At 46.5% G+C, this 25,130-nt stretch overlaps 1 protein-coding gene across 1 annotated transcript in view; it reads right to left on the bottom strand.

Moving 5' to 3' along the window:
* The window catches only part of FGF5 (fibroblast growth factor 5), a 32,643-nt gene extending 8,292 nt beyond the window's left edge, over positions 1 to 24,351 (bottom strand). Inside the window, exons 1-2 of the mRNA XM_087723763.1 lie at positions 23,880 to 24,351; positions 6,112 to 6,215 (exon numbers count right to left, since the gene is read on the bottom strand). Of these exons, the coding sequence (XP_087579889.1) occupies positions 6,112 to 6,215; positions 23,880 to 24,351 (576 nt within the window). The remainder of the gene's footprint in view (positions 1 to 6,111; positions 6,216 to 23,879) is intronic.
* Between the last annotated feature and the right edge of the window lie 779 nt (positions 24,352 to 25,130).

Here is a 25,130-nt window from a genome sequence, read left to right as displayed (position 1 = left end):
AAGAAAAACGTCTTCAAAGAAAAACCAAGAAAGTCCAATTGCCTCTTGAAAAAAGCACCTTTGGGACAAACCATGACCTGGATGACGGAGAATCTCCATAGACAGTTAAGTTTATTATTTCAAGGTGTTGTGGCCCACCAGCAGCTAACATTTGGACAGTGAAAAGGTTGGGGAGGAACCTGGGCCAGTCCTGGAGTCTGGGGAAGGCTCTGACGAGGGCTCTGGGTTGGAGGCAGAGAGGGGGCCAGGGCCGTCTGAAAGTGATCAGCTGCCTTCGGAGTTGGACATCAATGGGGCAGAAGAACAGCTGGAGCCTATTCCCAGTGCGTGCGTGCGCAGAGCTGCCAGAAAAAGAGAACAGCTAAGAAATCAGGGCCGACTTGGGAGTAAAGTCACAGGTGGCAGGTGATTGGCCCCTCCCATAGGGAATAAAAGAGGAGCAAAAGGGAGGGAAGTTTGCAGGAGACAATGAGTTCAATTCATTAGGGTGAAAATCTGTTCCTGACTTGTTGCCAAGTAATTGCATGGCGTTTGGAAGATATCGGCCTGGCAGCTCTCCAAGCCTGATAAAAGTCTGTAGGGCTTTTGCAGGAAACGCTCTTCACATGGAACCCTGTCCTCTGCCCCTGCCGGCTTGTCCCCCAAAGCTTTCGGGGAACTCCGATTTAAACTATGCCACTCTTTCCTTCTCTCCTGATTTTCTGCAGTTAGGAAAAAGAACAGGAGGGACATGATAAGAAAAAAAAAGAGAGAGGGAAAGTCACCAAAGAGATACATCATCCGGAGATCGCATAAAACCCATAGATGAGATAAGGTGGAGGCACAAGGAACGGGGAATTACAAAGTCACCTTTCGTGGAACATGAATCATGGAAATTGGTTCGTACCAATGATTGCATGTGGAGTTTGATTTCTTTTCAAAAGGAAAGCAGGAGGAGAAAAGAGAGGAGGAGGAGAAAGAGAAACGGATCTGCAAGCAAAGCTTTAATTGATTTTGTAATGACTAGGTATGGACACTCTCAGAGGGTCAGATGAGGTAATCATACCTCCTCAGCCCTTATTCTTAACACTGGCACACCACAGGGTTTTGTGTTGAGTCCCTTACTCTATAATCTTTATGTGCATGACTGCATTCCCACAATACTATTATGACATTTGCAGATGATACAACAGTGGCGGGACCAGTGGTGGGATTCAGCCGGTTCGCACCTATTCAGAAGAACCGGTTGTTAACTTTCTAAGCAGTTCGGAGAATCGGTTGTTGGAAGAAATCGCCTTTTGTTTTTTTCCCACCTTACAGGGCTCATCCTGTAAGGAAGGCAGGAAGGAAACATTCTGGTGTTGTTTCTAGCCTCATCTTTATTGACCTGCTTACAGAAACTGCTTCTCTGGTTAGCCCTTATTACATTGTAACAGCTAAGGCGAAGTGCCCATCGATGTGAGTGACATTGAGTTGGCCACGCCCACATGATCATATGACCACCGAGCCCCGCCTACCCAGCTGGACATTAAAGCAGAGAACTGGTTGGTAAATTATTTGAATCCCACCACTGGGTGGGACCAAGGGTGGGCTTCAAAAGTTTCAGCAACAGGTTCTCTGCCCGGTTGCTGGGTGGGTGTGGCCATAGTGGGCATGGCCTAGTCGGCCTTCTGTACTATAGCTGTGGCAGGGGCGCTTTCACCTTTCCCAGACTCCGGAGGCTTTCCTTGACCCTCTGGGAAGGCAAAAACTGCCTCATGAAAGGGGCCTGTTTCCACCCTCTGGAACTTCCAGGAGGCCCATTTTCCCCCACCCTGAGCCTTTGGGCCCTGCACTTCTCTTGCATCAAAAATAAGCAGCATGGAGACTCCTGGGAGGGGCGGGGCCAGCCAGAGGTGGGATTTGGAGGTTCTCCAAACTGGCCATAGTTAGTTATAGGTTCTCTCAAACCCAGCCCACCCCTGGATGGGACTCATCTCCAGATTGGGAGGGGGCAGAGGTGGGTTCCTACCAGTTCGCACCTATTTGGTAGAACCGGTTCATCAAATCTACCGAACCGGTTAGAAGAGGTTCCACCAGTGGACCTGGAAAGCAGGCCACACTTACAGAAGAGGTTCCAAAAATTTTTGAAACCCTCCACTGGTCCTTGGATATGATTATTCTACACTATCATGCTCATATTTATAAAACTCAGTGCCTCTGTGAAAGGTAAGGATGATTACTGCGTTTGTGGTGCAATCAGAACATTGCGTGTGTTGAAGTTGTTTTAACGCAAACCAAAGACGCCTTTTAAAAAACAAGTTTACATCATATTCTTATGCATGCCAGTGCTGTGTGTGAGGTAATTTAAGGTGGTTCTGACAAGTGTCGTCGGCATCTTCATATCCGGTCACATGGGCGGCAAGCCACACCCATCCGGTCACATGGGTGGCAAGCCACTCCCACAAAGGAGGCCACACCCACAGAGTAGGTTCGAACAATTTTTGAAACCCACCACTGGGAGTGGGGGATGAGTCCGCCTATCAAGACAAGATGGACCAGTTGCTTTCGTGATGTGGAGACAATAAGGTGGTCCTTAACACCAATAAGGCCAAGGAGCCGAGGTGGCGCAGTGGTTAGGGTGCAGTACTGCAGGCCACTTCAGCTGACTGTTATCTGCAGTTCAGCGGTTCTAATCTCACCGGCTCAAGGTTGAGTCAGCCTTCCATCCTTCCGAGGTGGGTGAAATGAGGACCCAGACTGTGGGGGCGATATGCTGACTCTGTAAACCGCTTAGAGAGGGCTGAAAGCCCTATGAAGCGGTATATAAGTCTAACTGCTATTGCTATTGCTACTGCTAAGGAGCTTATAGTGGACTACAGAAGGAATAGATCAGACATCCAGCCCTTGCTTATCAAGGGAGACCGAGAGGAGCCAGTGGCCAGTTGTACGTTTCTGAGTGTTATCATAAAAAAGGACCTGACCTGGGGCGCTTCCATTGCAGCCCTGGTTAAAAGGGCCCAGCAGCGATTAACGTATTTTTCGGATTATAAGACGCACCATGATTTTGAAGAGGTGAATTTTTTTTAAAAAGTTTTTGCACTCTGCACGCCTCATTTTTTTTTTTTTTTTGCAAAAGAAGGGGGGCATGCAGAGGTTTGGGAGGCTTGTAGAGTGCTCCTGGGGACAGAGGGGGGGAGGCAAAAATGAGCAAAAATGGCCCTTTTTTGCTCGTTTGTGCCCAGCCCAGCCCCCAGGAGTACTTTGCAGGCCTCCCAAACCCTCTGCATGTCCATTTTTGCAAAAGGGGTGGAGTTTCGGGAGGCCAAAAACGCTGTGTTCACTGTATAAGACACACCCAGATTTTCACCTCTTTTTTGGGGGGGAAAGGGGACAGAGAGAGACATGTAGCATCAGGTTTCTGTGTGGGAAAGAGAGAGGGGGAGAGAGAGGGAGGAGAGAGAGGGAGAGGAAGGGAGGGTGGGGGAGAGAGACAGAGAGACACGTGGCATCAGGTTTCTGTGTGTGTGAGAGGGAGGGGGGAGAGGGAGGGAGGGAGGGAGAAAGAGAGTCAGAGAGAGAGGGAATAAGTGAGAGATACAGAGAAAGAGAGAGAGATAGAAAGGGAGGGATGGGAGGGCGAGAGAGAGAGGGAGAGATAGCATCAGATTTTTGTGTGTGAGAGAAAGGGAGAGGGAGGGTGGAGAGAGTGAGGAAGGGGAGGGAGGGAGAGGGAGGGAGGGAGAGACAGAGAGAGGCACGTGCCATGAGGTTTCTGTGTGTGTGAGAGAGCGGGAGGAGAGAGGGAGGGGAGAGACAGAGAGAGAGAGAGGCACTAACATCAGGGCTTCTGTGTGTGTTTGTGTGTGTGTGTGTGAGAGAGGGAGAGGGAGGGAAGGAGGGAGAGAGAGAGAGAGAAAGAGAGAATGAAAACCAAAGCCATCTGTGTCAGGAGCTAAGAATTGGCAGAATCCTCCTTGCTTCCAAATCCAGCTTCCTTCAGACAAACTGCTTTATAATTTAATTAAATCAACCCTTTTCGGTGGATGCCTGAAACGTAGCTACGGAAAGGCGCCTATAGAATTTCCGCCCCGTTTCCAAAAGGAACCGAATGTTATTTTGCGCTTGGCTAGCAATCTTCTCATCCTTGATGTAACAAAGACTTCCTATGAGTGACAGGCACAGCTCCGCAGAGGCCCTCTCCAAACTCATTAGCCCATCCGTCTTGCCAAAGCAAGGAAGAACAGCAGATGCTGTTTTTACATTATCAGCGTTATTTAGCCCAGTAATCTTTAGACGTTTTGGCTACGGTTTCAGCTAATTTCTTTGCACTGATTCAAAGGAAGACTCGCAGGTCACAATCCTTTCCAGGATGACCTCCCTTCGCTTGGATCCATCTGTAACAGGCTCGAAAACGAGGAGGAAGTTAATTCAATTTTAACTGTGACTTTACTGCAAGGCAGGGCTTGAACAAGAAATATTAAAGGAATACAAATTATCTGGGAGGAGTAACGAAAATGCATTGAGTGGGAGCATTCCGTACACCGGCCCGTGAAGAATTATCACAAGCTTGTAAATAGCAATGGCACTTACACTTATATACCGCTTCACAGTGCTTTCCATCCCCTCTCTAAGTGGTGCTGTGGCCAGCGCCAGCGCTCAGCGGAACTGGCGGCAGATTCGGACAGTGAGGAGGTTGGGGAGGAACATGGGCCAGTCCTAAAGTCTGGGGAAGGCTCTGATGAGGGCTCTGTATCGGAGGGAGAGAGGGGACCAGAGCCGTATGCCAGTTATCAGCTGCCTTCAGAGTCAGACATCAGTGAGGCAGAAGAACAGCTGGAGCCTGTTCCCAGTGTGTGCATGCACAGAGCTGTGAGACGAAGGGAACAGCTAAAGAACAGGGTTCGACTTGGGAGTAAAGCCACAAGTGGACGATGAATGGCCCCTCCCAGAGGAAAGAAAAGAGGAGCGGAAGGGGAGGGGAGTTTGTAGGAGACAATTAGTTCGCTTAATTGGTTCGTGACTCTCCGAGACTCTTTGCCAAGTTTTGCAGATATCGGCCTGTCAGCTCTCCAAGCCAGATAAGGTCTGTGACTGTAAATCCTCCCTCGAAAGGCTTTGCTGAATATGAATGAGTCGGAGATTAGTGGGGCAGAAGAACAGCTGGAGCCTGTTCCTGGTGTATGCATGCACAGAACTCCCAGAAGAAGGGAACACTTAAGGAATGAGGGCCGACTCGGGAGTAAAGCCACAAGTGGAAGGTGAATGGCTCCTCCCATTGGAAATAAAAGAGGCATGAGAGGGGAGTGGGTTTTTGCAGGAAACAATTTGTTCATTCATTCATTTCAGGAGTGTAAAGATCTGTCCGTGAATCTCACAGACTCTGTGCCAAGTCTTTCCTTACACAGCACTGCATTTGGAACATATTTACATGGCAGCTTTCCAAGCTAGATAAGGTCTGTGGTCATAAATTCACCTTTGAAAGACTGTTTGCCAAAGCCTTTGCTAAATGGGAATGAGAGGAATTCGCATTCGTTTAATAAAAGGGGTTTTGTCGGGACCAGGAATCTGCTTCATAGTTTCTGGGGAAGCCTAGGTCAGAACAAGTGGTTTACAGAGTCAGTTTATTGCTCCCAAAAATTTGGGTCCTCATTTTACCGACCTCGGGAGGATAGGCGGCTGAGTCAACCTTGAGTCGGTCAGGATCGAACTGCCAAACTGCTGGCAGTTAGCAGAATTAGCTGCAATGCAACATTCTAAACAGTGCGCCACCGCGGCTCATAATAACTCATTCATGTCATTAAAGGCAGATCCTATACAGGTGGTCCCATCTTATACCAAGAACCATCTTATGCAAAGCTTTACCTGCAAAGGTAATAATTGATCACTGGTTTCACTGTTGATGTTGATGTTGAATTGATGTTCCTGCTAGAACAGTGTTTCTCAACCTTGGCAACTTGAAGATGTCCGGACTTCAACTCCCAGAATTCCCCAGCCAGCATAGGTAGGTAGGTAGGAAAGTAGATAGATAGATAGATGATAGATAGATAGATAGATAGATAGATAGATAGATAGATAGATAGATAGATAGATAGATAGATAGATAGATAGATAGATAGATATTGGAAATGCATGTTTGAAAGATGTACTTACACTTGCATGCAGTTTTCCTTTTTTCGACATGGCTAAAAATTTGTTGCTGAAAACTCCGCGTATTCCTACTATCCCCTGAGACACGGCGAATATTTCCAAAATACCTACAAAGGACAGAAATCCCCAAAATAAAATTCATTTTTCATAGCACCGTGAAACAGACAGACAAAACAAAAAAAAAAAAAAAAAAAAAGGAGAGAGAAAACTTAAACGCCTTGTCATTTTGCACTATCTGAGAAGAGAGGTGGGGGGAGAGCAGGAAAAAAAACCTCCCTGACATTTTTTTAGGCTTATAACCGGTGATTTCACGGTTGATTGCTCCTTTGCTCGCTGCTTCGTTTATCTGAATATACATTTATTTATAGACGTCCTGAGGTTTTAAAGGACAAAACTGATGCCAGAGGAAAGGGTGGGGGTGGGGCGGATTTTAACCACGACTTCTATTAGTAATAACTAATTGCCCTCCGTGTGAAAAGCATCAGTGGAAGGAGAAGGAAGGACGCTGTCATCTAAAATGTTCATTTTAGAATGGACGTTAAAAGTAACAAACTTAGCAGAGACTATGCTAAAATATCAGCATACCTCAAGGACCATTCAGATGAGAAGTACAAGCTGGGATGGAGAAGATGGATTGACTACATTCACAATAAATATGGGACTAAGAAATTTCAGTTAGCTTATGAATGAATGAACAAGGAATGTTATAATTTATCTAAAGTTAGCTTTACAAAAGGGGAGTTAACGTACAAGCGAAGGTACGATGCTAAAGTTAGTTAGTTTATTTTAGTGTATGATTGTTAAATGTTTATACCCTGTATTTGCTCTGGGAGGTTTGTGGGGGTGGGCGGGGGAGGAGATGTGGGATTGTGGGGAAGGGAGGGAAGGGGAAAGGTATATAATTGTAAAACTTATTAAAACTTTTTAATAAAAAAAAATAAAATGTTCATTTAAGATTCCCCATCAGCCGATACAATGAAAGACTGATATATACACATACACATACGCGCGCACGCACACACACACAAACACACACACATATATATATGAATTGAATAATTTAGAACTTTTTGTATTAAAATGGATAAGGATAACAATGAATTTATGTATACTTGATAGAGGATTGGTGATATAATGTATAACTCTAAGTATATATCATAAAGGTATCTTGTTATTGATAAATAAGTTTAATAAGGAAGTAATTAAAAATTGGTATATATATATGAAGTGATTATTTAGAATACCTTGTTGAAAAATGAAGGAATAACACCTTTGTTCGAATGTATGATGTACAAAGACAATAATGTACAAAAGCATACTCAATAGATGATTGGTGAATTTATGTATACTTGATAGAGGATTGGTGATATAATGTATAACTCTAAGTATATATCATAAAGATATCTTGTTATTGATAAATAATAAGGAAGTAATTAAAATTGGTAGATATAGATATAGATATAGATATAGATATAGATATAGATATAGATATAGATATAGATATAGATAGAGATATAGATAGAGATAGAGATAGAGATAGAGATAGAGATAGAGATAGAGATAGAGATGGTATAGATCTAGATCTAGATCTAGATCTAGATATAGATCTAGATCTAGATCTAGATCTAGATAGATTTTACAACCCCCGGTATGCCCAAATATGGGAGGAAGATCACTACTTCCATTCTCTGTCCTTCGTCTCATCACAAGAGACCATCCAGACAGAAACCCAATATTTTTTACTGTTGCCTTTTTGTTATATTTGTTATATTTGTGCTGATAAATAAATAAAGGGAGACTAGTATAGATCTATTTCAAGCTATTTAGCTCTCATCAGCTAGCCATACCCTTACTGGGAATCGAGCCTGTGCTGTATTGCCTCTAAGGCAGATGTGTTAACCATTGAGCCACAGAGCTTGACTCCTTATCAGGAAGTAGTGGAGAGAATGGAAGTAGTTATCTTCCTCCCATATTTGGGCATACCGGGGGTTGTAAAATCTAAATAGATACCTTTCACCCTGGCTGGCTGATAAGGAGTCGAGCTCTGTGACTCAATGGTTAACACATCTGCCTTAGAGGGCCTTTATTTAGGCTGCAAACTTCATACCTACTGCATACTTTTGCAGGTGTACAAACTTCATGTATACTGGCCACACGCCAGGGGTGGGTTCCTGCCAGTTCTAACCTCTTCTATAGAAGAGGTTCCACAAATCTACAGGGCCGTTTAGAACTGGTTCCAGCTCCCTCTCCCCGCTTGTCCGCACATCATCAAGATTAAGAGCGAGAGGAGGAATTCTGGGAGTTGAAGTCCACAAGTCTTAAAGCTGTCAAGTTTGAACACCCCTGGGTTTTTTTTTCATAAAGGGTTGGGGTGCAAGGGTCTTGTAACTTGACAGCTTTAAGAGTTGTGGGCTTCAAATGCCAGAGTTCCTGAGCCAACATTTTGGTTGCTAAGCAAGAATGTTGTTAAGTGAGTTTCACCACATTTTACAAGTTGGCCACGCCCACCCAGTCATATGGCCGGCAAGCCACTCCCACCTGGTCACATGGGTGGCAAGCCACTCCCACAAAGCAGGCCACACCTACAGAAGAGGTTCTAAAAAAGATTGAAACCCACCACTGCCACACGCGTGCTCATAAGGTCCCCATAAATACAGGGTGACCTAGGAGAACAGCAGGTGGAGTTAAGCCTGTCATCAGCTTAGAGTCATTACGTTGCCACAAATGATCCAGAACCAACTGCTCCTGAATCCCATTAACCCTTATCTGGTATCAAATTAGTTTTGAACTTTCATTGACAACATTCCTGTCTATAAGCTTGAATTAATCTCCTATGCGGAAACCTTACAGAGGGTCATGATCTTCTGTGAGCGACAGGTGAATTCCCAAATTGCACACTGCCGAGGTGGGCATTCAGTCTAAAACTATAAAACCCCAACCCTCCATATTTTAAAGTGGCATGCCCACACTGGACAGGTACAACGTATTAGACTGCATGACGGTGCAATTCAGAAAACACTGCATTGATTGATGTTATTACATTATTCTGTTACAGCCCATTCACATTTCCGCGTCCCTTGTCTTGCTCCACTTGCAACTTCGAATAGGACATGCAGGCTCTTGAGATGGTCAACAACCACAACACAAAAAAGCTAGAGAGAAACATATTGCCAGGGGTGGGATTCAGCCGGTTTGGATCGGTTCGGGCGAACCAGATGCTAATTTTTCATCTGGTTCGCCGAACCGGTACTTGAAAGGACTGGCTGGCCGTGCCCCTCCCTGCCCACCTCTCCAGGAGACTTCCCAAAGCCCATTTTGGATGCCAGGTAAGTGCAGGGCCTGCGCGGAGGCTCTGGGAGGGTGAAAAATGGGCCTCCCAGAAGTTCCAGAACTCTGGAAAAGGATCTGATTCCAGCCTCCAGGAGTCCTCTGGAGCTCGGAGGGAGGCTGTTTTGGCTCTCCGGGAAGCTCAAGGAAAGCTTCTGGAGCCTGGGGAGGGTGAAAATGCACCCCCACCCGCCGTGGTGCAGGAAGTCGAGTAGGTCACACCCACCATGGCCATGCCCATCCAGCAACCGGGCAGAGAACCAGTTGCTAAAATTTTTCAATCCGATCCCTGCATATGGCCACCAGGCTATGGAGGAAGCCTAGGTATTTAGGTATTTAGGTATTTATTAATACTTATAGGCTGCCCTTTTCTTTGAGGGGACTCAGGGCGGCTTACATAAAATGAGGGGAAGGGATATACAAACAATAACACATACAATACATGAAGTAAAATAATAAGCAACATTCATTCATCATTCGGGTGGGGGCAATTATCTTTGTCCCCAGGCCTGACGGGCTAGCCAGGTCTTAAGGGCTGTGCGGAAGGCCTGGACGGTGGTGAGGGTACGAATCTCCACGGGGAGATCGTTCCAAAGGGTCGGAGCTACTACTGAGAAGGCTCTCCTCCTTGTAGTTGCCAGTCGGCACTGACTGGCAGATGGAACTCGGAGGAGGCCTAGTCTATGTGATCTAATTGGTCGCAGGGAGGTAATTGGCAGGAGGCGGTCTCTCAAGTTCTGGAATTGATTTTTGTAATGTGTGTTTTTGGCCTCCTGTAACCTCGCCCCCTTTGCAAAAATGGCCATGCATAGCCTTTAGGAGGCTTCTAGAGTGCTCCTGGGGGCTGGGGAGGGCAGAAATGAGCAGAAAATGGGCTGGTTTTTGCTTGTTCCCCCCCCCCAGCCCCCAGGATTACCCTATAAGCCTCCTAAAGGCTATGCATGCCCCTTTTTTTGACAAAAATTGGCCTGTTTTTGCAAAAAATGGGCTGTTTTGGGGAGGTCTGCAGAGTGCAAAAACTTTTTTTTTTAATTTGCCTCTTCAAAATATTGGTGCGTCTTATACTCTGAAAAATATGGTAGGTCCTCTGCCCCAAACTAGATCACCCACTGATTCCCAAGGAGAGAAGCCATCAACCTGGATGTTGAACTGACCTTCCAAAGGAACTTGATCTTTTGATGATTGCTCAACAGCGGTCAACACTGTCTCCCAACAACATCAATGCTCATGCCTACTCTAGAATTGTTGCTGGGGATATTCCTTTTTTATAGTTATGGGAAAACAGTGTTCCAATATCTAAGGGGCTGCCCCAAAGCGGAGAAGGTCAGCCTCTTCTCCAAAGCCCCTGAAGGCCAAGCCAAGAAGTTGTCAATCCAGGACTGTCTGTAGGGCGTCTTCCTAAAGGGCTAGATGACAACTCTCCCTTTCCAGAGATAGCAAATAATCAGAATTGTGAGCAATGGAAGTCATAGTTACATCAGATTTCCTGGATAGGTTTGGCCAGGGTTTCTCAACACTGACTTTTTTTTTTAAGATAACAGAATAACAGAGTTGGAAGGGACCTTTGAGGTCATCTTCCAAAGGCAACTTCTGTTGGTTGATTGCTCTCATTGCCAGAAAATTTCTCCTTATATCTAGGTTGCATCTCTCCTTGATCAGAAGTCTGGACTTCAGCTCCCAGAATTCCCCAGGCAGCATGAGCCTCCAAGGAGTCAAAGCCCACACATTTTAAAGCTGTCAAGGTTGAGAAATGCTGGGTTTGGCTGTCACAGTTCCTTCCTTAATGCAACACGTCTCCATGGACTGAAATGTAGCCTCTCGGCCTCCCTCCCTCCCCCTCCTCTCTCTGTCTTTCTTTCTTTCTTTCTCTCTCTCTCTCTCTCTCTCTCTCTCTCTCTCTCTCTCTCTCTCTGTCTTTCTCTATGTCTCTCTCTATGTCTCTATCTCTCCCTCTGTGTTTGTGTGTGTGTGTGTGTGTCTGTTTCTCTCTTTCTGTCTCTCTCTGTCTTTCTTTGTCCCTCTCTGTGTCTCTCTCTGTCTTTCTCTCTCTGCCTGTCTCTCTGTGTCTCTCTATCTCTCCCTCTCTTCCCCTATCTCTCTGTCTCTCTATCTCTCCCTGTCTCTCTGTGTGTCTCTCTATCTCTCCCTCTCTCTGCCCCCTCCCTCTCTGTCTCTTTCTCTCTCTCTCTCTCACCCTCTCCCTCTCTGTCTCTCTCCCTCACTCCATCTCTCTCTCTCCCCCTCTCTCTGCCCCCCTTCCTCTCTGTCTCTTTGTCTCTCTCTCTCTCTCCCCCCGCCTCTCTCTGTGTCTCTCTGTCTGTGTGTGTCTGTCTGTCTGTCTTTCTCTATGTCTCTCTCTGTGTCTCTATCTCTCCCTCTGTGTTTGTGTGTGTGTGTGTGTGTCTTTCTGTCTCTCTATCTCTTTGTGTCTCTCGCTGTCTTTCTTTGTATCTCTCTGTGTCTCTGTCTCTCTATCTCTGTCTGTCTCTCTCTATCTCTCCCTCTCCCCCTCTCTCTCTCTTCCTGTCTCTCTCTGTGTCTCTATCTCTATCTCTCCCTCTCCTCCCCTCTCTCTGTCTCTCTATCTCTCCTTGTCTCTCTCTGTGTCTCTCTCTCTATCTCTCCCTCTCTCTGCCCCCTCCCTCTCTGTCTCTCTCTCCCTCCCTCCCTCTCTCTCTCTGTCTCTCTCTCTCTCCTTTCCGAATCAAATACTTCACTGCTAGACAGCTCTTCCTCCCCTTCTGTTTCCCTGCTACCTCCCAGTCCTTTTGAGGATTTGCATCTCAAAAGGGTGCATTTTGCTCTCCTAGCTCTGCTTCAGAGGGCCATCGAAAAGCAGGGAAAAAAACAGAAGCAGATTTTTTGCTTTGAAGGTCAACAAAGGGGATTTTGGAAATGCAAAAGGATCTAACTTTTGAAGGAGGGAAACACAACATTGAGAGCGAAACAAAACATTGCGGTTTCTCCAGGCTGGAATGTCTTCCTCTGCAGAGTTAGGAAATTTTTTTTTCTTTCCTTCTTTTCCTTACAAAACTATTCTAGCATAAAATCAGCCATCCCCCGCTGCAAAATCCCAACAAAGCTGGCTGGGGAATTCTGGGAGTTGAAGTCCGCCAGGCTTAAAGTTGTCAAAGTTGGAGACCCCTGCTCTATTGCATCGGTTCCAAGTTCCTGCCAAATTAGGCCTGGGTGCCAGATATCAGAAGCAAAGTAATCAATTGCCAATTGGTCTCCTCCCCCTCTTCCCTCCCCCCAAACTTTCATGACACCCCTGTTCAGCACATAGCAATAGCACTTAGACTTATATACCGCTTCACAGTGCTTCACAGCCCTATCTAAGTAGTTGACAGAGTCAGCCTCTTGCCCCCAACAATCTGGGTCCTCATTTGACCCACCCCGGGAGGATGGAAGGCTGAGTCAACCTTGAGCCTGGTGAGATTCGATCTGCCAAATTTCAGGCAGCTGGCAGTCAGCAGAAGTAGCCTGCAGTACTGCACTCCAACCACTGCGCCACTGTAGTTCGTATCAAGACATCTCCCTTCACTTCCTCTCCCTCAAAACCCGTCCTGTCATAATGTGAATAAAATGTTGGCGAAGGAGAAGGAAGGAAGCTTCCTAGACTGAAATTGTTGTTAACAATTTTTGCAGTGTGTGTGTGTGTGTGTGTGTGTGTGTGTGTGTGTACACACATTTGTGTGCATTTGACTCATTGTTGACTTCTGGCTCCTGCATAGACTAGTCCTTAAAGCAGCGGTCCTCAAACTATGGCCCGGGGCCAGATACGGCCCGCCGAAGCCATTAATTCAGCCCGTAAGGGACCACAAGGATGCCCCACTCAAATTGCCCCACCTACCCACCAGCCCCCACCCACCTTCTGGAGGCCGAGGAGGCCAAAAATGAGCTGTACTCAAATCCAAACTTTTGGCACATTTTCCAGTAAATGATCTTAGCAACGTGGTCATGGCGTTGTAGGTAATCAGTTTGTGAAATTTTGCTGCACTCACTAATCAAGTGGTCGACTGTCTCGTCTTTCTCATTACAGAAGCAACATTTTCTGTTGGTGGTAACATGTTGAATTTTTGCCTTCATGTATTGTGGCTAAGGCTTGTTCTTGAGCTGCCAAAATAAAGCCTTCTGTTTCTTTTTTCAGTGCTCCTGATCTTAACCAGTTCCAAGTTAGCTTTTGGTCAGCTTTGCCTTCAATACTTTTCAAGTATTGGCTATGCATAGCTTTGTTTTTCCAATTTTCAGCTTGCTTCTCAATTACTTCTTTCTTATATTCAGCTTTTGACTTAGTTGTCTTTAAAGGGCCTCCTTTATTTACTTCCTTAATCATTGGCTCCTCACTTTTCTGGATGTAATCATTCAAGCTGTGTTTTTCTTCTTCCACAGTCTGTTTTACTTGTAGGAGTCCTCGACCACCCTCTGCTCTTGGTAGATATAATCGGTCAACATCACCTTTAGGGTGCAAAGCATGATTCATTGTCATAGGTTTCCTTGTTTTTCTGTCCAAATTATCCAACTCCATCTGGGTCCAGTCAATTATTCCTGCAGAGTATCGAATCACAGGTATAGTCCAGGTATTTATGGCTTTTATGATATTTCCTCCATTCAATTTGGACTTTAATATCTTGCGAATTCGTCAAATGTACTTGGCTGAAGTTAATTCCTTGACTTTATTATGCATTAAGTCAGAGGCCTCTAATAATATTATTATACAATTGTATCACAGCGGCCAGTTGTTTCACCAGATTTGGCACTGATTACTAGTCAGGCCCCACCCAGGGGCCTAGGACGTCATAACGTATTTTCGTAATATGCATGCAGATCCAAGCAGTGCGGCTTTTTGCATTTGACTGATTAGTTTTAGTTTTTAGTTTTATTAAACATTTATAGGCCGCCCTTTTCCCTGAGGGGACTCAGGGCGGCTTACAATAATAGGGGAGGGGAGTGCAGGACAAAACACAAAAAGAAAATGTGAGTAAAAATAATTAGCAGTAAAAACACAACATTCATTCAACATTCGGGAGGGGCGAGAGTAGAGTCTTATCCCCAGGCCTGACGGGATAGCCAGATCTTGAGGGCTGTGCGGAAGGCCTGGACGGTGGTGAGGGTGCGGATCTCCATGGGGAGATTGTTCCATAGCGTCGGAGCTGCAACTGAGAAGGCTCTCCTCCGCGTAGTCGCCAGTCGGCACTGACTGGCGGATGGAATTCGGAGGAGGCCTACTCTATGCGATCTGATGGGACGGAGGGAGGTAATTGGCAGAAGGCGGTCTCTCAAATAGCCAGATCCACTACCATGGAGCGCTTTGTGAATGGTAAGTAGGACCTTGATGGTGATAGTCTATGCAGGAGCCAAAAGACTGATGGTGATTTTGTCAATTTTTAACTGTTTTAAATGTAATTCCAGTGCTTTTGGAATAGCACCCAGTGTGCCAATTACCACTGGAATTACCACTGCTGGTTTGTGCCATAATCATTGAATTTGTCCTCGACTTATAACCGCTCATTTAGTGACTGTTTGAAGTTACAACAGCCCAGGAAAAAAAGAACTTATCTCCATTTTTCACACTTACAACCCTTGCCGTGTCCCCATGGCCACATGATCAAAATTCAGACGCTTAGCAACTGACTCATATTTATGACGGTTGCAGTGTCCCGGGCTCATGTGATCCCCTTTTGTGACCTTCTAACAAGCAGAGTCCATGGGGAAGCCAGATTCATTTAACAACCGTGTTACTGACTGAAACAACGGCAGTGGTTCACTTAACGGTAGCAAGAAAGGTCATAAAATGGGCAAAACTCAATCACTGCTTTGCTTAGCAACACCTTTTGGCCTCCATTGTGGTCATAAATTGAGGAGTTCCTGTATTGGTGAGTTCATTTTACAAATATTTAAAATTTATAATAGTGCGGGTTTCCCCCTGCGTTGATGTTTTATCACACAAGATAACATAATTCCCCGCCAGCAGAGCTCCGTTTCTGAGCATGATGGGAATTGCCTTCCAACAGAAGAAAAGCTACTGAAAAACAAAAGGGGAATACAAGAAAAAAATTGGCTTGAAACTGCAGAGGTCATTCAAACAAGGCAGTCAAAAAAAATGCAGTGGAAGAGAGAGACAGATGACAGAGACAGACACACACACACACACAGACAAAGAGGGAGACAGAGATAGAGAGAGACAGAGAGAGACAGATAACAGAGACAGACACACAGATGCACAGACAGACAGACAGGCAGAAAAAGAGAGAGAGAGACAGATAGACACAGACAGACAGACAGACAGAGACAGACAAAGAGGGAGACAGAGACAGAGACACACAGAGAGCGAGAGACATAGACAGAGAGAGACGGGGAGAGAGAGACAGACAGACACACACACACACAGACAAAGAGAGAGACAAAGACAGAGAGAGACAGACACACAGAGAGAGACAGACAGACAGAAAGAGAGACAGACAGACACACACACACAGAGACAGAAACACACAGAGAGAGACAGACAGAGACGGGGAGAGAGAGACAGACAGACACAGAGAGAGAGAGAGACACACACAGAAACGCACAGAGAGAGACAGAGACACAGAGAGAGAGAGAGAGGGAGAGAGAGAGACACGGGGAGAGAGAGAGACAAACACACACACACAGAGAGACAGAAACACACAGAGACAGAGACAGAGATGGGGAGAGAGAGAGAGACAGAAAGAGAGACAGACAGACACACACACACACACACAGACAGAAACACACAGAGAGAGACAGAGACAGAGACGGGGAGAGAGACAGACAGACACAGAGAGAGAGACACACACACACAGAAACGCACAGAGAGAGACAGAGACACACACACACACAGAGAGAGAGGGGGGGGGAGAGGGAGAGACACGGGGAGAGAGAGAGAGACAGAAAGAGAGACAGACAGACAAACACACACACAGAGAGAGAGACAGAAACACACAGAGACAGAGACAGAGATGGGGAGAGAGAGAGACAGAAAGAGAGACAGACAGACAAACACAAACACACACAGAGACAGAAACACACAGAGAGAGACAGAGACAGAGATGGGGAGAGACAGACAGACAGACAGACACATACACACACACACAGACAGAGGGAGAGAGAGAGACAGACAAAGAGAGAGACAGAGACAGAGAGAGACAGAGAGAGAGACAGAGACACGGAGAGAGAGAGAGAGACAGGCAGACAGAAAGAGAGACAGACAGACACACACAGTGAGAGACAGAGACACACACAGAGACAGAGAGAGAGGGAGAGAGACAGGGAGAGACTGAAAAAAATGGGGTGAATCGTGGGAAATGCTGACACAGGGCTATTTTTTCCAGCTGGAAGAGCTCAGCAGATGTTCCAGTTCTTGTTGTGTAAATAAAAGCCTTGGTTAAACAGCATCAATATTGTTGTGAGGTCGAAGACTGCAATAGAAGCAGGAAGAATCGCTCTCCGACAAGCTCATTATTTTGCAAAAACAGCCCAGCCAACCACAAGAAATCCAGGGGCTCCCAAAAGTTCATCTTGGCCATTTCTCTACTGCCATCAAGCCTGAAGGCAGGTAGTCCTCGACTTACGACCACAATGGAGTCCCAACATTTCTGTTGGTAAGTGAGACAGCTGTTAAGTGAATTTTGCTTTGTTTTACGGCCTTTCCCTTGCCTTAGCTGATTAGTGAATCGCTGGCGTTGTTAAGTTAGTAACAAGGTTGTTAAGTGAATCTAATTTCCCTATTTTCTTTGCTTGTCGCAAAAAGGGGATCATGTGACCCCCGGGACACCGCAGCGGTCATAAATGCAAACCAGTGGCCAAGCGCCTGAGTTTTGACCATGCGACCGCTGTTGAGGCGGCAAAGGTCGTAAGTGTGAAAAATGGTCACACACATCACTTTTTTTCAGGGCGGTTATAACTTTGAAGAGTCACTAAATGAACAACTGTAAGTCAAGGACTACCTGGATATGTTTAGGCTGTCCCATCTATTAATAGCACTTGTCATAGTCATCTTTGAGGCCTTTGAACTCTGGTGCTGGAGAAGACTCCTGCGAGTCCCTTGGACTGCAAGGCCATCCAACTGGTCAGTCCTAGAGGAGGTCAACCCTGACTGCTCTTTAGAAGGCCAGATCCTGAAGAGGAAACTCAAATGCTTTGGCCACCTAATGAGAAGGAAGGACTCCCTGGAGAAGAGCCTCATGCTGGGAAAGATGGAGGGCAAAAGAAGAAGGGGACAACAGAGAATGAGGTGGCTGGATGGAGTCACTGAAGCAGTAGCTGTGAGCTTCAATGGACTCCAGAGGATGATAGAAGACAGGAAGGCCTGGAGGAACGTGGTCCATGGGGTTGCGATGGGTCGGACATGACTTCACAACTAACAACAACAACATAATCATCCCTCTTAATTTTAAAAAGAAGGGGAGTTCAATCACTATCATCACTTTCTGAATCCTTGGGTGATGAATAGAATTTGGACATAATTATGTCGGTACTTAAGACTGAGAAATCGTATTCTGGACAGAAAATTTGCCTTCTGCCACATGTTGGTCAGATGGAGGAAGTGATGTTTGAATTCAAAACTTTATTGCTGGCAAGGACACTGAATTGGCTTTCTGGCATTAGCTGACTCTTAGCAACACCGTGGTTAACAGAATCACAGAGTTGGAAAGGACCTCGGAGGTCTTCTAGTCCAACCCCCTGCTCAGGTAGGAAACCCTACACTACTTCAGACAAATGGCTATCCAATCTCTTCTTAAAAACATTCCATCCTATCCCATTTCAGACAAATGGCTGTCCAATCTCTTCTTATTAAAAAAAAAAATTATGGAACATTTTCCAAACATTAAAATCACAATTATCCTTTTACAGCTTTCTGTCATCGGTATTCCTTGTTTCTAATTTCAGGTTTTCCTTTCTACAACGTATTGTCTTAGACATATTCCTCTCTGTTTCCTAATTTCTCATTTTTACATACATATACAATATTTACATCTCTATTACTTTCTAAATATATACCATTCTCCTTTCATTATATTTTATATGTATTCATTGGGCATTCATTTTACATCTCTTTTCAAGCCAATTATACCACCTATTCCATGCCTGATAGTATTCTGTTTCCTCTCTATCTCTTAGTTCCATCGTTAGCTTGTCCCATTTCTTCTTAAAGACTTCCAGTGTTGGGGCATTCACAACTTCTGGAGGCAAGTTGTTCCACTGGTTAATTGGTCTCAGTGTCAGGAAATTTCTTCTTAGTTCTAAGTTATTTCTCTCCTTGATTAGTTTCCACCCATTGCTTCTTGTTCTGCCCTCAGATGCTTTGTAGAATAGCTTGACTCCCTCTTCTTTGGGGCAACCCCTGAGATATTGGAAGACTGCTATCATGTCTCCCCTACTCCTTCTTTTCATTAAACTAGACAGACCCAGTTCCTGCAACCGTTCTTCATATGTTTTAGCCTCCAGTCCCCTAATCCTCTTTGATGCTCTTCTCTGCACTCTTTCTAGAGTCTCCACATCTTTTTTACATTGTGGCGACCAGAACTGGATGCAAATATCCCAAGTGTGGCCTTACCAAGGCATTCTAAATTGGTAACTTCACGTGATCCTGAGTCTATCTCTCTGTTTATACAGCCTAGAACTGTGTTGTCTTTTTGGCAGCTGCTGCACACGGGTGGCTCCTATTTAAATGGTTTCCACTAGGACTCCAAGATCCCTCTCACAGTTACTACTATTGAGCAAGGTACCACCTATACTGTACCTGTGCATTTTATTTTTCTTGCTTTAATAGATATGCTAGTGCCACAAGAGATTGTAATTCTAAGATGCCTTCCTTTCCCCATCCTATGTTTCTCATCCACTCTGGTTCAGGTGCAGGAGGAACAAGGCTGGAGTCGCCTTGATTTCTCAGGCCAGCCAGCCACTCTCCATCCCCTTTTTTTCCTTTTTACAACCCTCTAATCCCTTATTTCAGGATAGAATTGAGGGGCGACTTGAATGGACCTGAGCATTTACTGGCCGGTTGCCCTTCCTGACACCTACGTGGAGTTCACAGCAGATATGTTTTTTTTTCTTTTGCAAAAGAAATATCTGCTTCTACTTAGGACTGAACTCTCAACCTTTAGAACGGGGGGGGGGGTTGAGTGTCTTCACCGCTAGGCTCCCATGCTCCACCAGATTGGCTTCTACCTATGCCGACATTATCACTGCCAATGGAAATGAAGGTTAGCATTTAATTGTTTCCTCAAAGAGAGGGAGACCCCCTTGGAGCGTATCCTTCCACCTGATGCGTTTTCAAGATGCCAAATATTTGGGGTGGGAGACAAACTTCCTAGCTGCTGCCTGAAGTGGTTCAGTCCAGGAAAAACATGCGACGCTGCAAAATATATCAACTCTGTGCCTTGTGATTCTCACTCTTGTGGTGCCTTTCACGTACCCCCCCTTCATTTGCACCATGCATTATTTGCAACAGGACCCCTCCCAACCCTTAGCATTGGCCAATCATTCCACGGCAGTGGTGGGTTCCGGATCCTGTTGCAACCGGTAGGCTGCAACGGGGCCGGGCGTCCACCAAATCCATGCCTGCAGCATGCACATGCGTACCCACAGCCTGCAGGCACCATACACTCCGTGTGTGCGCGCGAATGCCCCGATCGGCTCAAATACAGGTAAGGAGGGCCTGCAGGTGGGCCCTCTGGAGCACCATACCTGAACGGTACCTGGTGCTCCCAGCACGCACTGGTACGCCTGTACCGGGGCGTACCCAGGGCCGGATTTTCCTATAGGCTAAATAGGCTTCAGCCTAGGGCCTCAAGATCAAGAGGGGCCTACATTCAAATTGTTAGCAAAATTAAAATTACACTATTCTAAAAACAGTGAACACTAAAACACTGAACCGAAAATAAGGAGAAATTCTACGCATATGACTAATAAACAAACATAAAAATGTATTGGTTAAGATCGTTCCAGCGCCGCGGCAGTTGGGGAACCCGCCCACGTTCCCGGCACCGGCGGTCGGGCGAGAGGCGCGGCCGTTCCCAGTAGCCGCCCCGTCGACGTGGAGCCCACCAGCGGCCAGGCAGGTGAGGGTGAGGGGGCCGAGCAGGGCAGCTGAGTGCAGCAGGGGAGGCGGCTGGCCTCGCTGCCTTTGCCGCAGAGCAGAGCCGCCCTCCGTCGGGAGGCCAGCTATATATATATTGATATATATTGATATCTATCACAGTAATGATGTATTTTATTGTCTCTCATGTAATTTACAAACTTAAAAATGGGAGGTGAAAGGGCCTCATAAGTGGAATAGCCTAGGGCCACTTTTCATCTAAATCCGGCCCTGGGCGTACTGGTTGTATACCCCCACTGTTCCACAGATAGTCCTTAACTTACAACCATTCATTTAGTGACCGTTCAAAGCAGGGTTGGGTTGCTCCTGGCATTAGTTGCACAAAAATTTCAACCGGTTCAGTCGAACTGGTCCGAACCGGTCCGAACCCACCTCTTGTTCAAAGTTACTGAAGAAAAGTGACTTAGGACCGTTTTTCAAACATATAACAGGGGTTGCTTTAGAGCCGAGGTGGTGCAGTGGTTAGAGTGCAGTACTGCAGGCTACTTCAGCTGACTGCAGTTCTGCAGTTCGGCTGTTCAAATCTCACCGGCTCAAGGTTGACTCAGCCTTCCATCCTTCCGAGGTGGGTAAAATGAGGACCCGGATTGTTGTTGGGGGCAATATGCTGACTCTGTAAACCGCTTAGAGAGGGCTGAAAGCCCTATGAAGCGGTATATAAGTCTAACTGCTATTGCTGTTGCTATTGCTATTCTGTCGACGTTACTGCCAGTTCAGTGTGCATGTGATTTGCGCCTGCACAGTTGCCTGTAAATAGGTCTGCGCATGTGCAGAACATTGAAAATGTCAAAAAAAAAATCCATGCCGCGATGACTGGGGAACCAGTTCGGGGGGCATGACGAGCTTGCCGTTCCTACCGGTTCGGAGATCCAGTTGCAATTTCCACTACCAGTTCACCCGAACCGTTGCAAACCGGTAGCAACTGACTTACAACCTTGTTCACTTGAACTTAATTCATGTTACTAACTTAAAACAATTGCAGTGATTCACTTAACAACCAGGGCACACACACAAAAAAACAAATTGTAAAATGAGGAAAGCTCACAACTTCTTCACTCAGCAACGCAAAACTTGGGCTCGATTGTGGTCCTAAGTGGAGAATTACCTGTACTGCATTCCTTCAAATAAACAGTAAAAAGGTTACACGGTTGGAAGGGACCTTGGAGGTCATCTAGTCCAACCCCCTGCTCTAGGATTTGAACCGCCAAACTTCCGACCTTTCTGATCGACAAGCTCAGCATCTTAGACACTAAGCCACCTAGTCAGATGTTTGCATTGAGTTCTGGAATTGGTTTTTGGAGCCGAGGTGGCGCAGTGGTTAGGGTGCAGTACTGCAGGCCACTTCAGCTGACTGTTATCTGCAGTTCAGCGGTTCAAATCTCACCGGCTCAAGGTTGACTCAGCCTTCCATCCTTCCGAGGTGGGTGAAATGAGGACCCAGACTGTGGGGGCAATATGCTCACTCTGTAAACCGCTTAGAGAGGGCTGAAAGCCCTATGAAGTGGTATATAAGTCTAACTGCTATTGCTATTGCTATTTTGTAATCCCAAGCGGCCCATTTCTTCCAAAGTTACATCAACTGACGTGCCCTTAACTTCAATAGGCCTTGCTTCCCATCAAGTCAATGAAGCTAACAGCTTGGACAAAATTCTGTCTTTTTAAATTGAAAGTCTAAACCTACTTAACTGGACACTGGTGCCCTGAAGAGCCAAGAAATATTCCAGATTTCAAGAAAGTAGAAACTTGAGTCCCCCCACCCTCAATAATTATTGCTAATATGTTCCCGGTCATTTTCTTTTCTTTTTTTGATTTTTTTTTTATTTCTCATAATCAATCACAAATATACAATCTCATAATTATTATTTATAACGTGTTATTTTTTACAACCATTTTTCTCCCCTTAAGTTTAAAAATATAATCGAGATAGCTTTTCTACCATCCCGTACACCCATCTTATTTTACAACAATCCAACTTCTTTTTTCTTCCTTTCCTCCCTTCTTCTCTCCTTTCTTCTTTCCTCCCCTCCTTTCCCTTCTCTACTTCACTTTCCTCTTCCCCACTCCTCCCCTCTTCTTCCTTTTCCTACCCTCTCTCCTACCGTTACTTCCCCTCCGTTTCTTCCTCTCTTTTTCCTTTTCTTCTTTCCCTCTCCTTTCTCCTCTTCCTACCTTTCCTTCTACTCCTCTCTCCATCCCCTCTTTCCGTTGTTGTATTTACATATTTTCCTCTTCAATCTGGTGTATTTTCATTTTCCTGGTCATTATCCTGTGGCTTGCTTATCCACATATTTGTTAAGGCTTTGCTCAGCAGCTTTCATTAGCATCAGATCTCTTCCAATTTGCAGACACTTTATTTAGAGATGTAACTCTCGTCCAGATTTCACTGTTCAGTGTTTAGGATTTTCACTGCCTGCTGAACAGCAGCAAAAATTCCCAAAGGGGTTGAAGCACCTGAATTTAACTCCCGGAGCGCTTCAAAGCTAGTAACCGAGTGGAATCACCCAGGGACTGAGCCAAGTGAGACATTCTGAACTATCAATTAAATGTTTTTAAGATGCACTTTAAAAAAAAAAAACTCAAAAAAGTATGAATATACAAATATATGTTCAAAGGATGAGGCATGTGCAAATAATAGATTGGAAAATATAATGAGGAAAAGGGAAGGGAAAATGGTAAATAGAAAGATAGAATTGGGTTTGCTGGAGTATCATCCCAAAAATAATGCCAGATGGAAGAGGAAAATATGTAATCACAACAATAGAAAGAGGAAAGGAAGAGAGGAGAGGAGGAGGAGAGAGAGAGAGGAAAGGAGAGGAAGACAGGGAGAAGAGGGTAGGAAGGGGGAGAAGAGGAAGGAGAGGAGAGGAGTTGGGGAGAAGAAGGGGAAGAAGAAAAGGGAAAGGAGAGGAGGAAAGAAGAAAGTAGTGAAGGAGGGAGAAAAAGGGGGGGGAAAGCAGGGTTGTGTTAAAATAAAATAGGGGGATGGGATGGCAAGCAAAGCAACTCCGACTATATATTGTAACTTTTATATTTGAAAAATGAATTTTTAAAATTGTTACTACACCATGTGAATAATAAAACCATAGGAATGTATATCTGCAAAGGTATGTATGAGATTAAAAATAAAAAACTTTTTAAAAAACAACAACAAAACTCAGGCGTGCAACCAGACGCGCTCACGGACGGCCAAGTCCGACTCCCTCCCCCATCCCGGCTCCCCTCAATGCAGAAGTTAGAGACCGGGGCGCCGCCGTCCCCACTTCGGCCAAACGAGGGGGGCCGGAGAGGCGCCCACGCTTGCTCGCTTGCTGGCCTGCTTACTTACTTAAAAGGCTGTCGTGGTGAGAGCCGTTGACGTGCCCATCCGAATGGATCTGGAGGTGGAAGCCGATGCCCACCCTGCAGTAGAGGCTGCCCGTTCGACGCCCGGAGGGACTCCACTTAAAGCTGCTCATCTCCGCGCCGCCGCTTTGAACTCCCGCGGAGGGGGAGGAATAAGAGGAAGGTGCGGAAAAGGAGGAGGAGGAGGAGGAAAAGGAGGAGGAGGAAGAAGAAGAGGAGGAGGAAAAGGAGGAAGAGGAGGAGGAGGAGAAAGAGGAAAAGGAGGAGGAGGAAGAAGAGAGAGACGAAGTAGCGGAACGATTTCCCAGCTTGCTGCCGCTGCTGCCAAGGTTGTGGCGCTCGGCGGCCTCTCCAAATTGCGCCCGAGGGGGCCGCGGGTGCGCCAAAGCCGGGAGGCTCAAGTGGCCACTAAGCAAGAGGAAGAGGAGGAGGCAGCTGGAGAAAGGCAAGCTCATGCTTCCAGCCCGAGAGACGCGCCTGGCATTTTGAAGGAGGAGGAGGAGGAGGAGGAGGAGAAGCGGCGGCGGCTGCTGCTGCTGCTACTCCTCCCGCCGCTGCAGCTGCCGCCGCCGCCGCTGCACCTACGGGGCAGCCGGCCGTGCGCTCCGCCGCGCCGGGAAGGCGGCATAGTCGTCGGCCCCGCGAGAGGGAGAGAGAATGAGCGAGCGAGCGAGCGCGGGGTTCCGAGAGCGCGGCGCTGGCACGGAGATATTTATAACCCGGGTGATCTCACGCAGCTTCTCTTGGACATGCTTGGAGTCTAAAGGAGGCTCGCTTCGCCAGACCTTCCCAAAGCGGAACGGGTGTGTGTGTGTGTGGAAGAAAAGGGGCGGAGGTGTAGGCGCGTCTGGCAGGACCACCGACTGGGGGGAGGAGGAGAGGAAGAGGAGGAGGAGGAGGAAGGACGGCCAAGCAGGCGAGGGTCACCCCTAGCCGGGCCGGAGAGGCGAAAAGAGAGCGCAAGCCGGCACTTTTACGCACCAAACGCGCTTTTACGCACCAGCTGGTGGGTTTTCTTCCCCGCCGGGCAAGGTTCCCGAATTGGGAGGAAGCGAGAAAGAGAGCGAGCCAAGGAGCCGGGAACGGAGCCGGGGATCTCTTTTGGCCAGGGGTGGAGGGTGGAGGCGGGTGTCACGTCTGTTCCCACGTCGGTCCGGAATCGCGGCAGGCAGTGGCGGATTAAGGCTCGCTGGTGCCCTAAGAGCTGACAAATCTTGGTTCCCCCCCCCCCTGT

This window comes from Thamnophis sirtalis, unplaced genomic scaffold (assembly GCF_051295495.1).
Source record: "Thamnophis sirtalis isolate CommonGarterSnake01/CBP01778 unplaced genomic scaffold, rThaSir2_p1.2 scaffold_10, whole genome shotgun sequence".
NCBI lineage: Eukaryota > Metazoa > Chordata > Lepidosauria > Squamata > Natricidae > Thamnophis > Thamnophis sirtalis.
The sequence above is the reverse complement of the archived record's forward strand: the minus strand, read 5'-3'. Positions and strand labels throughout refer to the sequence as shown.